The sequence below is a fragment of the Nylanderia fulva genome, unplaced genomic scaffold, assembly GCF_048542155.1.
Source record: "Nylanderia fulva isolate GAGA-0341 unplaced genomic scaffold, ASM4854215v1 Scaffold21, whole genome shotgun sequence".
Taxonomy (NCBI): Eukaryota; Metazoa; Arthropoda; class Insecta; order Hymenoptera; family Formicidae; genus Nylanderia; species Nylanderia fulva.
Window position 1 is genome coordinate 3,028,978 of NW_028190275.1, and position 10,256 is coordinate 3,039,233.

A 10,256-nucleotide genomic window follows, 5' to 3' on the forward strand; every position below is an offset into this window, starting at 1 on the left:
TTTATCTTATCGAAAATACTTTATTTTAATAATACTGAAAACAAATGGCTTATTTACGAGCATCGTAACAAATCGTGTATATCGTGGAATGTTGAATCAACAATGACAATAGTCAACAGGTTGTTTGTGTATACATCCAGAAGATTATATCTATGTGTAATACTGGGAGATGAAACGCTTCAAAATTAAATCACACAAAATAAAAAAATTGAATACAAAATTTAAATATAAAGTTTATAAGTTAGACAGATCTTAATTAGACAAATCTGTATTTAACTTTTTTACGTAAATTTAGAATTAAAATTAAATACTCCTCTTTATTATTAATTTTCAAAGGCGATGCGTTCCAGTTTTGCAATTTCTTTAATCAAATATATTGATTAAGAATTGATACATTTTCATTGATAGGACTTTTACAGTTTTTTTACATTTTCTCATTTATTCGAGAAAATTTTGTACGTTTTGTTCTTTACGTGTGTATCCAATGTACACCTTACGTAATTATATAGTTAAAATTAAATGTTTTTACTATATACATGTTTTATATTAAAAGATACGAGATTTTTCATTTCTCATTTAAAAACTATGAAATATTTTTTGCTGTTGCTTTTTACTTCTGTTGCTTGTGCGAGAAGCTATCACACAATAGTGCTACTGCGTTATATATACACGCATATACATATATAAAATATATATGTATATATGTAATATATATATATATATATATATATAGAATAATATATATTGTAGTATACATATATATATATTATATAAGTTATATATATATATTTACATAAATACATATATAAATATTTATATATGAATATGTATAAATATAAATATTTATCTCCATTTATCAACATTTTTATCAATTTCTAAACTTTCCTAAGGTTAAAGCTGATTTCATAAAAATTGCAACTGATTTATATATAATTTTTATCACCAGCGCTTTGTTTTGAATGATGACAACACAATTATGAATTGTTTTTCACGAGATATTGTTTCAATAATTGTAAGTACATAGAAAACACGTAAAAAATCTAGCACTTATGTGCGGTAATACATAGTTGCGTTACTCTATCCGATTTCTTGTTAGGATATTTAGGCTTACTTAGGCCAGTCGTGAAAAACTTCGATGTAAAAATAGCGAGATATCTTTCTAAAACTGTTCGTCGCGGTCGTTGTCCTTCATACTGCGTCGTGACGCGTCCGCTAATTCCGCCAGCAAAAAAGCCTCCGAATCGGGAAGGCTTTTCGATTGATTAAATGTACTAGCATGTCCGCTGAGACTTCGAGCGAGCTTGCGATTACGTCTCTCTTTCTTCCTTTCGGTTTTCAGTTTCGTAAATTCGTTCACGGAATTGTCGCTGGAACATGACGAGCTTGCGGTGCTGGGTAGATCATCGTTTATTCCACTACCGGCATAACTCGCCGGCTCGTAGGTGATGCTCGATCGCGCCGATTGTGTGGACTCTTGTGTCCTGAAATTTTTTAATAAAGATAAAATCCTTCGAAATTTTATACATAATTAAAATGCAGTTTGAACAAAATTTATTCTCAATGATATCCAAGTTTCTATGCAAATTGAATTCTATAAGAAAACATTTTGAGTATATCTAATTTATTTCGAATAAATTTTCATTGGTTTACGTATATTTACAAATTATTGAAAAATCACCGAATGTCTCTCTGTATTTCAAAGATCTACACTAAAAAAATTTATTGAATTCGAATAAATATTTATTTCAATACTGCCAAATAAATCATTTATTTGAAACTATATAATAATATTGATTTGATGTAAGAAAATTCTTTTCAAAACAAATAAAATTTATTTATTTCAAATAAATGATTTATTAGGCAGTATATTGAAATAAATATTTATTAATTTAATAATTTTTTGAGTGTATTGTTAAATTATTAATTACCTTAAAGTGTTCGTCCTTTCGCGGATGGCTCCAGATTCCACGCTACTACCAGCTATTGTTAAGACTCCTCCTCGTGCAGGTGCGCTCCTGGAGAATACTTCGCGCTTACTAAACGTCTTGGCTCCAGGAACGTCAACGGGATCACTAGGCGGCGGCGGGCCTTGTGCGAATATACTTTGTACATGGGGTCTATTGTTATCATTTGATTGCCGTAACGATGTAAGCGTCATTTGCTCGTCCACCTCTTCGATAACACCTATCCTCATGGAACCACTCGGACCTGCGATCATTTACATTTGTATTCTATCTTGATTTCACAATTTCCCGCGAATTATCATCGTTTTAACTTAAATTCAATAACAAACATACCGGGTGGTCGTATTTGCAATGAAGCTGCCGAACTTGAGTTCGTAATCTTCGCCGGAGTTTTAGTGCCACTCGACACATTTCCGTCCGGTCTGTCTTCTTTGCTAAAAAATCTCTTAAGTACGCTGGTAACGCTGTTTATTCTTTGGAGCGAGCCACCCAAGTTGCTAGGAGTTGAACCGGTACTGAGGTTGCGCTCTCGATTACTCACTCTACTGGCACTTCTAAAAAAATCAGAATGGAAACTTAGAATAAATACTCGATTGCTATCATATCTACTTTTACATTCATAATCGCTATATTTCTAAAAATTCAATTTTATTAATATATATATATATATATATATTGCATATCGCTATATTAGACTAATCTATTGTGAAATGTTATAGAGATAAAAGTTACCTTACTAATCTCTCAGTACTCTCTGTAGTACCATTTCTAATTTCGCATTAAAAATAATGACGCGTCAGTAAACAATATTTTCTTTCAAATTTTAATAAAATATTATTGACAAAATTGGACAATTTGCGTTTACCGGGAAATTTTTCCGCTCGCGATAAAGTGTATCCCCGATGCCGCGTCATCGGCAATCTCAGAGGTGAATTTCTGCTCGTCTGGTGCTAGATCCTCAATTTTAACCGATGACGGTTGCAATTCTTGTTGCGCGGGCGACAATTGTATGCCGGCTGTCGAATGCTCAGGATGTGCCTCGGGTTGCGCCGCAGCAGTATACGGGAGTTCCATGGGGAATATTTCGTCCCAGTACTGATCGCGTATGAGTTCCGGATGGTCGTGATGCATCTCGTCGACGATCAAATAGCTTACCTTAAAAGAGAACGAATGTCATTAAATTTGTAGTTCAATATTTCGTTATAAAAATAATTTTCTTTCTCCGAGTCCGCATATTTAATTGTAATAAGTAAACGAAAAAAATAAAATTGTTAAATATAAGAGTTTTAACAAGGCTCTGTAATATAAATATAAATTTAACGTATAAGACGGGCAACAAGAGCCAAATCGCGGATGACAATGCGTTATCCTAACGAAACTAAATAATTTTTCGTTAGAATTAAATACCGGTGCACAAGGCACCAAATTCTAACGAAAAATTATTTAGTTTCGTTAGGATAACGCATTGTCATCCGCGATTTGGCTCTTGTTGCCCGTCTTATACGTTAAATTTATATAAAATTGTTAAATTTGTTAATTCGTAAATTTAGATAAATGTTGAAAAAGAGAGATAAAAGAGACAGAGAGAGAGAAAGAGGTACGATGAAAAAGCAACTCTTACTTGCAAATTGCGGTCGATTAACCAATTTACTTCGAAATCGTCGTCGTCCTCGCCGAATGGATTAATCAGTGTCTCGGCTACTTTTAACCAGCCCATGTAGAAAAAAAACTGCAACGTCGTGAATACCGGGAAGTACAGATCGATAATCGAGTTTGACTTTTGAATCCATTGACGACCCATTACGCAAGTTAGGAAGTAGGTATAAACAGCTAGTGTGACGACCTGAAAAGGTAAAATTTGAAACTCTCTGAGATATGAAACAAACTTATAATAAAGTACGCGATTCTCTTACATACATATTTATTAAATGATGTGTCTATGTACGCTTTTCGCTACTTTTTATCAACTTTAAAAACTACTTATATCCACCTGAGTGTAGACTAACGGGACACTGATTGTGTCGTAGTGTAAAATAGTGCCGCACAATCCTCGAAATTTGTTGAGCTCATCGATGAGAGTCTTGACTGCGAAGTCATCGCGTATTCGACCTTCCTTCCGAGCGCGGGTTACGATACTCGTAGCCCAAACTATCGGCAGCCAATGCTTGCTCGGCTTCGGAAATTTCACGTTCAGACTTTGAAATATCGATAGTTCGTTATCCAGTAGCAGACCGCTGTCCACGAAATGCTCCAAGGTGGGAAATCTCTTCTTTACTCGCGGCGCGACATTTGTTAGGACTATTGTCAGACAGACGCACACGTACCTGGAATGATAAAATTTATTTCTTAATCAAATCTGTGTAGAATCATTTTTTATTTTTACAATAAGAACACATAGACCTTAGCTTCTACTTTTTTTGAATTTTTCTCTCTAAACACGCGATAGAAATATATTACTTATATACAATATTTAATAAATTCAAAATAAATTGAATGTATATTTTGCAATAAGAACACACGTCTTAGCTTTTACTTTTTAACCAAATTTTCTCTAAACACGATAAAACGTATAATTACTTATATAAAATATTTAAATGGATTCAAAATAAATTATATGTATAATACTTTGCAAAGAAGATTATATCAAATTGATCATATTCTATTATCGATTAGAAGAATTGTCATGTGACTTTCTTTCTCTCTGACATTGATTGCTCTCTAACTGCAAGTTAGTTATAACTACTTTACGTTATACCTAAGGATCGTACGACGCATTAGGCGACCGCGCTCGTCGTTTCCATGTATTGTGGCTGATACAAAGACCGCAATGGAATCAGGCCATGGAATCGCTAAATATTGATTCCACCATCTGGTCATCACAATAGTGACATAGAAACCCAGGATAAACGAAACCGGTATTAGATCGCTGAACTCATTGCAATACGCCACCACAGATTCGAACGTCTTCTTCTGCTCGTCGTTTAATAGTAATCGGTAGACGCCAGACAGTGAATAGTAGATGAAGAGGAAGAGTGATAGGTCGAGCCAGACGAGTTTGTAAATACTCGCTCGCCATCTGAAACAAATCGTGTAATTTGTAAATGAGAACCAAACATCTGTCATGGGAAAGAGATACGAGACTCGAGATGATATCTGTGAAATCGCGACTTGGCGAGTACACAAAAGTTCTAAAGATAGTGCACTTTAACATCTGGCAAACCAGTCAAAATATTTTAATTTAAAACAATTACACATTAATACATATATCCGACATATAACGTTGTATTATCGCGTAACCATTATCGAGCCGAAAGTCAATAATTCTGCTTACGAGTTATGAGTAGAGACTATATTTTAGTCTCTTTCTATACGAATAGAATCATGTTTAAAGTAGTATGTCAATTTTGGATGACGAAGTGTCGTATTTTTATGCAAACAGACGTTGAAAATGTGTCGTCATCTGTTATTTGCGATTGGAAATATTCCAATATAATTTACAGTGAATAGTCTTTTCTCAAGGACACAGCTTGCTCGTGAATGTCATTGTGACTTTTTCTAAATTTTCAGATTTAAGTCAGTAAAATGTAAATGTTTTATGTAAAATGATTAAATGCAGACGAATGATTAAACGGAGACAGAAAGTATTTCATTATATTTCTGAAAAAAATTTTTCTGCAATTGCATTAATAAAAAAGATAAAGAGATAGCAAAAATTTACATGAAAAATAATATAAATATGAGAAATATTGTAAGCAATTATACGCATTATAGTTAACAGGTTCAATATTAATAGAATATTTTTAGAATGCTTTAGAATAGTTTTTAATATTATGTAAAATTTTTATTTAAATATATGGACAAGTTTTTTTGTTAAAAATATATATTTTTAATAATAAAATCAATCAAAAATTATGAAAGATGTTTAAAATAAAAAAATAATAATATTCTAAATCTAAATAATCAGATGCACGTGCATGTTACCAAGATTTAATTTCGATAAATTATTTAAAATAAAAAATGAAATTTTTACATCTTTATACATCTATTTGTTTAAATAAAAATTTTACACACAATGATTAAAAGATATGCTATTTTCCAATTTGCCCCGGATTTTTATTAATATCTCTAATAATATCGCATCAAGAAATAAAAGTAGAAATGCAGAGAACTAAAATATAAACATCGCAAAGAAATAAAATAAAAATATTATAAATATAACATGAAAAGAAATTAATATCTCATTGTCAGATATGTATGATAGTAAATAATAATTTTCAATAATTTGAATAACAAAAATTCGTAGAAAAGCAATCTCAAAATTCTCATTCTTGATAACATTATCAAGTTTATATTGACAATTATCTTTACATTTTAAATGACCTTACGAAAGATAATCAAAAATTTTATCTCACCTAAGCAGCAACTTGGGGAAGCAACCGAGGCCTCTGCAAGTGGCTACTTCAGCGGTGTAGCTGACCGTCATCTTTCAACTGATGCTTCTTCCACGTGATTCTCTTTCTCTCTTTATCTTCGAATCAACTTCTCGTACTATATTCCTGCTTTTGCCTACAGGCAATTCGTGACATCTTCGAGAAGTATCCGAGAGATGTTGTCAAAGTTATAATCGAGCGAATATTCGCGTAATCGCGAACGGCGTTAACTCCTCTTCGGCATCATCACCCGCTTCCTTGATGCATTCGAGTCCGCGATCCACGGATAAGAGACCGTCAAGGTCATCGTTGACACACGATTGATCCGCCTGTGACGTGATTATGTAAGCTGTAGAATAACGCGAGGCACAAACTCGTTAGTTCTAATAAAACGCACTTTACGCGTTTCGCGTGAATCGACTCTGTCAATGGAACTATTGTTCGATCTATTGTCCTTTTTCCTCACTTCTTCGCTAACGTAAGTATATTCGCCTCTTGGTCGATGATGCGAGATGAACTTGAACGGTGTGAAATCATTTTTACTCTCTTGGTCGCACTAAAATATATCACATGTTATTATCGATGACGTTTATCATATGTTATCAAGTTTTAACAGTCATAAATTCTCACACCATATGAATTTACGCACGTGACTCGTAAGAATTTATTGTCTCAAGAAAATAATCGTATAGGATTTTTGATTTCATCGATTTACTTTCATTATACTTTCGTTTGTCCTAGATATCTTTTATGATATATCGTGAAATTTTATTATTTTATTTTACCTATTTTCTAATTAGCAATCTTTCTCTTTGTCAAGAATCGTGCATCTTGAACATCTTTTCGTTACAATGTTGTTTTCATAGAAATACCTCGATAATTTTCTCACGGACAAACATTAGATTTGAAACGGTGAATCTAAAACAGGAACTTGATTTGTTTGAGACTCTTTGATGTATGGTTCACGTAACATCAAAGGTCGTCTACATCAAGGGCACTGTTATCGCAATGTATATCAAAAGATTTATTCGCACAAGTGTTGAGCCGCTCATTTTCCCAATTATAGGATGGAGATTTCATCACGCAACTGATACCAATCAAGCACAGATAGTCCGTTCCTTTAATCTTCTTGACATAAATTTCCAATCTGAAAAAAAGAATCCATGAATTAAAAGAGATGTATGAAGATTACTTCGATTAAATTGTAACTTATTTTCTGTTTTTCTTGATAGGAGGATATTTAAAATCAGTTTACAAATATTAAAATGTCTCTCTATTTTCTTTCTTACGAAAGAATATAATATTTATCACAATCTAAAAGAGAAAAAATTTAATAATAAATTTTTCTTTAATTGATACTAAAGTAAATAATGAGCAAAATTTTAAAAATTCCAAAAAAGCCAGTGCAAATCGACATTGAATTGCATCGTTGCAGTTATCGCGCGACCGGAAAGGATCAATACACGTACAGTAGTTGTGTGTAGGAGGTTTTTAATTAATAGAGAGAGGAAGAGGATGTACGGTGTCTTGACTTTTCTAATTTAATTTTCTATGTCGCTTAATACAATCTCGAATGACATGAAATCCATTTGCGTAATTATATTTACTTTCGCTCTCCCTCGATCTCTTTAATCTATTTTTGCGGAAGCATATACATATGTCGTCATGTTCCACTCGCTACCGCGTGCATTATCATCGTTATCAATTTGAAGGCGTGTTATCACGAGTATGTTGCGATACGTTCATCGACGCGTCTCGTCGACAAGATTGCGTTAGTCAGTCAATCCTCGAACGTATATCGCGAACGCGAGTTTCCCAGTGATGTCACTATAACGTGACGAGATACCGAAAGTGTTACGGTCGTACGCCTACATGTGTAAAACGTCATCATCGCGTCACTTAACGTTAAATATTATTCTTATATAGATTTTAAAGCAATACATTAACTAGGGATCACCACTAATATTTTTAAAATTCATACAATTTATATATATATATATATATATATATATATATATATATATATATAATATATAGTATCTATATAGGTCATTTTAATTAATATATACGACTAATGCAAGAAGGATACATATATTTGTGCAGGAAGTTTTCTAAATTAAATTTCAATTATAAATTCGCGATTCTATTAGCGACACAAAACTTCACTCGTTACACTAAAAAAAAAATGATTAACTTCTCTCTAAATTTCTTAGAGTAAAAACCGAACAATTTATTCATTCCAAAAGAATGGAATTTTACTCCAAAAGAGTAAGATTCCACTCTCTTGGAGTAAAATTCCACTCTTTTGGAATGAGATTGTTCAGTTTTAATTCCAAGAAATTTAGAGAGTTGACTAAACTTTTCAACTAAATTACTATTTTGTTAATTGAACATATATATATATTAATATGAAGTCAAATACACACTGTTAAATATGAAAGGATTGAATTTAAACCAATTTCTTGAGTTCAATTTGTTTAACTACCATATGTTTCAAATTTATTATTTTAACAAAAAGTATATATAGTTAAAATCCTTTTCTATTAAGTCAAAGGGTTACATTAACTTATACATTAGTAAATAATAAACTAAATTTTAGTCAAATTTAACACATTTTTTTAATTAAATTATTTAACTCCATTGTTTTAATTAAATTAACAACATATTGAGTAGGAGCATTGGCGACCTATAGGGATGGTTAAAAATAACTCAAATTAGTTGAAATTTAACACAATGAATTTAACACACACAGTGCACGTTTTATTAGATTTAATATATTAATTTAAATATTTTTATATGTTCAATTAATAAAATATTATTCTAGTTGAAAGGTTTACTCACACAACAATTTTTTCAGTTTATAAAAACGCGATCACGTGTGTTGTCGAAAGTACAAATGATAATATAAAGAAAACTAAAAATTGCAGTGTAATATGTAACACATGCACATAGTCGCGATAGAGTAAAATTGTTTTCGAGTTAATTGCATACATATTGATTCGTATTTTGCGAGGCAACGAGGAGGTATATCTTATCGCACGCTATTAAACGTCGAATTAAACGCATTACAATTACTCTTTGAATCATTTTAATAACGTGGCTTATTAACGTCGCTTCCGCGAAATGAAATATTAGATGGAAGAATTTAGGGCATATATGCGTTATATCGAGTGACACTGCTGCAGATCAGCTGTCGTGCAATTTTCGACCTTGGACCTCGCGTGCAATTATCTATCGTAGACAGATGCAATCCATAAAATGCATTATTATTCGCATTAACACTGTATAAATTCGCTTAGAATCAACACGCAGTTGTATATATTTTTACGTTCAATTAAAATATACATGTGATTACAAAAGTTAAACACAATGTCAAACATTTTACTAGAAGCTTGAGGGAAGAGAAAGATCGTTAAGGAAAGTCGTAGTATACATACATATAGTTTTCAGCACAAACGGAACGAATTGCATTCACGGAACAAAGAGAGGTAGACAGAGGTAACGTTAGCGGAATAGAATCTTTTGATGTTGATTTTTCGCGTCTCTTACACACTTACCTCTTAGATCAATTCGCGCTCGCGGATATGCGGCAAATGTCATTTTACCGAATGACACACGTGTGACAGGCCGGATACATAACTGCGAGAGGACATTCGCGTCAAGCACATGAACGAATACCGCCTGATCAGCCAGTACTGAAGCGGCAGAGCGGCAGCATGCCGCAGCACGCCATTCCCTGGACTCTCCACCTTCGCCCTCTCTGATCCATCCCTTCTATTTCGTCCTCGCATTTCCGCATGAGTCAGTGGTGCTCAATCGAATCCGCCTGTGTTTAGCTATTTTGAATAAATACGCTTGGAAT

The 10,256-nt window shown here is 32.8% G+C and overlaps 1 protein-coding gene and 1 long non-coding RNA gene across 5 annotated transcripts in view; one reads left to right on the top strand and one right to left on the bottom strand.

Annotated features, from left to right (window-relative positions):
• On the bottom strand, window positions 1-10,141 carry LOC114940499 (bestrophin-4). Of its 4 annotated transcripts, none has more exons than XM_029315206.2 (11): window positions 9,952-10,141; window positions 7,180-7,541; window positions 6,377-6,950; window positions 4,720-5,040; window positions 3,955-4,288; window positions 3,586-3,807; window positions 2,830-3,119; window positions 2,697-2,732; window positions 2,298-2,518; window positions 1,929-2,208; window positions 1-1,481 (listed from the first exon to the last, which is right to left on the bottom strand). In XM_029315206.2, the coding sequence occupies exons 3-11, from the start codon at window positions 6,445-6,447 to the stop codon at window positions 1,160-1,162; spliced, it is 2,097 nt and encodes a 698-aa protein (XP_029171039.2). In that variant the 5' UTR covers window positions 6,448-6,950; window positions 7,180-7,541; window positions 9,952-10,141; the 3' UTR covers window positions 1-1,159. The 4 variants fall into 4 exon arrangements, with proteins under 4 accessions (XP_029171039.2, XP_029171040.2, XP_029171038.2 ...); XM_029315207.2 differs by having other exon boundaries at window positions 6,377-6,723; window positions 6,792-7,541; XM_029315205.2 differs by having other exon boundaries at window positions 6,377-7,541.
• Window positions 1-10,256, top strand: part of LOC114940505 (uncharacterized) — a 32,088-nt gene that overhangs the window by 2,052 nt on the left and 19,780 nt on the right. The gene's annotated exons all lie outside the window — the stretch shown is intronic.

Bases quoted from the DNA above. Each gene is read 5' to 3' on its own strand.
- LOC114940499 (XM_029315206.2), bottom strand. From the start codon at position 6,447: ATGACGGTCAGCTACACCGCTGAAGTAGCCACTTGCAGAGGCCTCGGT. The intron at 2,519-2,696 runs GTAACTTTTATC...TGATTTTTTTAG, and splicing joins AGTACTGAGAGATTAGTAAG to AAGTGCCAGTAGAGTGAGTA. The intron at 2,209-2,297 runs GTATGTTTGTTA...AAATGATCGCAG, and splicing joins ATTGCAAATACGACCACCCG to GTCCGAGTGGTTCCATGAGG.